The following is a 1,203-nucleotide window of genomic DNA, read 5'->3' as shown; positions in this document are numbered from 1 at the left end:
CTTCCAGCAGCTTTTGTTGTCCGTGTAATGGGGAGTTCCAGGTTATTGGTATCTCACTGCTTTAGTGTACTTACAGAGACACAAAACAGTACCTTAATAGTTGAATTTAACTCAGCACGTAAGTCCGGTGTACTTCACCACTTTTTAGGGTATCCGTTGTGGCAACACTGTTTACGCTCGTATCACCCGGTTATTCAGCTGTTCACCGATGTATCGAATCCTGGCTTCCTTCCGGGTTCAGCGGTCACATGTGGTAAATTAACCAATTGAAAGAGGTTCCCTTCGGCATCAAGTTTAAACTTGGAAATTGACTTTGTTTTCTTTGCAAAATAGGAAATTGACTTCATGAGGAAATTGAACGTGATTCAATAAGAACAATTAATACAATGCTAACAATTCTAGGCTTATACACATCATGTACTCTATTATTTTAGACAATCCAGAGTTTGAGTTTTGCAGTTTGATAAACTGTTATGATATCTGTTGTAATCCATAAAAAATATAGGGTAGGGGGAGGAGCAAGCATGGTGTCTGAGCGGTCGCACATTACGATAGCTCCATACATATAATAGATTTAACTAACTGCAAGACCGCTTAGCAGTGCCCAATGCACCCCTGAATTGTGGCTGATGAGCTAGAGAGCAATACTACAGAGTCCAGTGGTGAAGGGGAGGACCAGAATTGGCAGATCTGAACATTTTTTCACCACCACAATTCACATACTACATGGCTGAGGAACGGCCATCTTTCAGACTACATGGTGCTCTATCTCCTCAGGATAGTCGGAGCCAGCACATCATCTGAGCACTATATCTACAGCCTAATTTATGACAATCTGAATACTCACACAGCAGAGAGCCTGTACCCGATCCTCAGCAGAGGAAACCTCCACAGCAAAGCCACGTAACTCTGCACATCTCAGCTACATAATATGCTTAAGCGGTAAGAGTAAATCTGCCAATTACAGGCTAACTGCGTTCCTTGCTTAACAGTATTGGGAACCCCCAGTGAGAGCCATCCTTTGGACCTGTTCTAAGGTGTCTTTTGTGTGTGCTTTGGTCTCTTGAGCGGCTAACAAATTAATAGAGACTACAGATTACTGAGCCCGACCCCAGGATACTAAAATGGCCGCAACTGATGTTGATTCAGAGACAGTGCTTAACAGTGACATGCGGTGGGGTCAGAGGATGGTGAGGTATTAGC

At 43.3% G+C, this 1,203-nt stretch overlaps 1 protein-coding gene across 1 annotated transcript in view; it reads left to right on the top strand.

The window, feature by feature from the left end:
- LOC128664932 (solute carrier organic anion transporter family member 1C1) overlaps positions 1–907 on the top strand; it is a 100,723-nt gene extending 99,816 nt beyond the window's left edge. Inside the window, exon 6 of the mRNA XM_053719725.1 lies at positions 778–907. Coding sequence (XP_053575700.1) covers positions 778–907 — 130 coding nt within the window. The remainder of the gene's footprint in view (positions 1–777) is intronic.
- Positions 908–1,203: the final 296 nt, after the last annotated feature.

Source organism: Bombina bombina, chromosome 6 (assembly GCF_027579735.1).
Source record: "Bombina bombina isolate aBomBom1 chromosome 6, aBomBom1.pri, whole genome shotgun sequence".
NCBI classification, from domain to species: Eukaryota; Metazoa; Chordata; class Amphibia; order Anura; family Bombinatoridae; genus Bombina; species Bombina bombina.
This window is presented reverse-complemented; position numbering and strand designations above follow the sequence as displayed.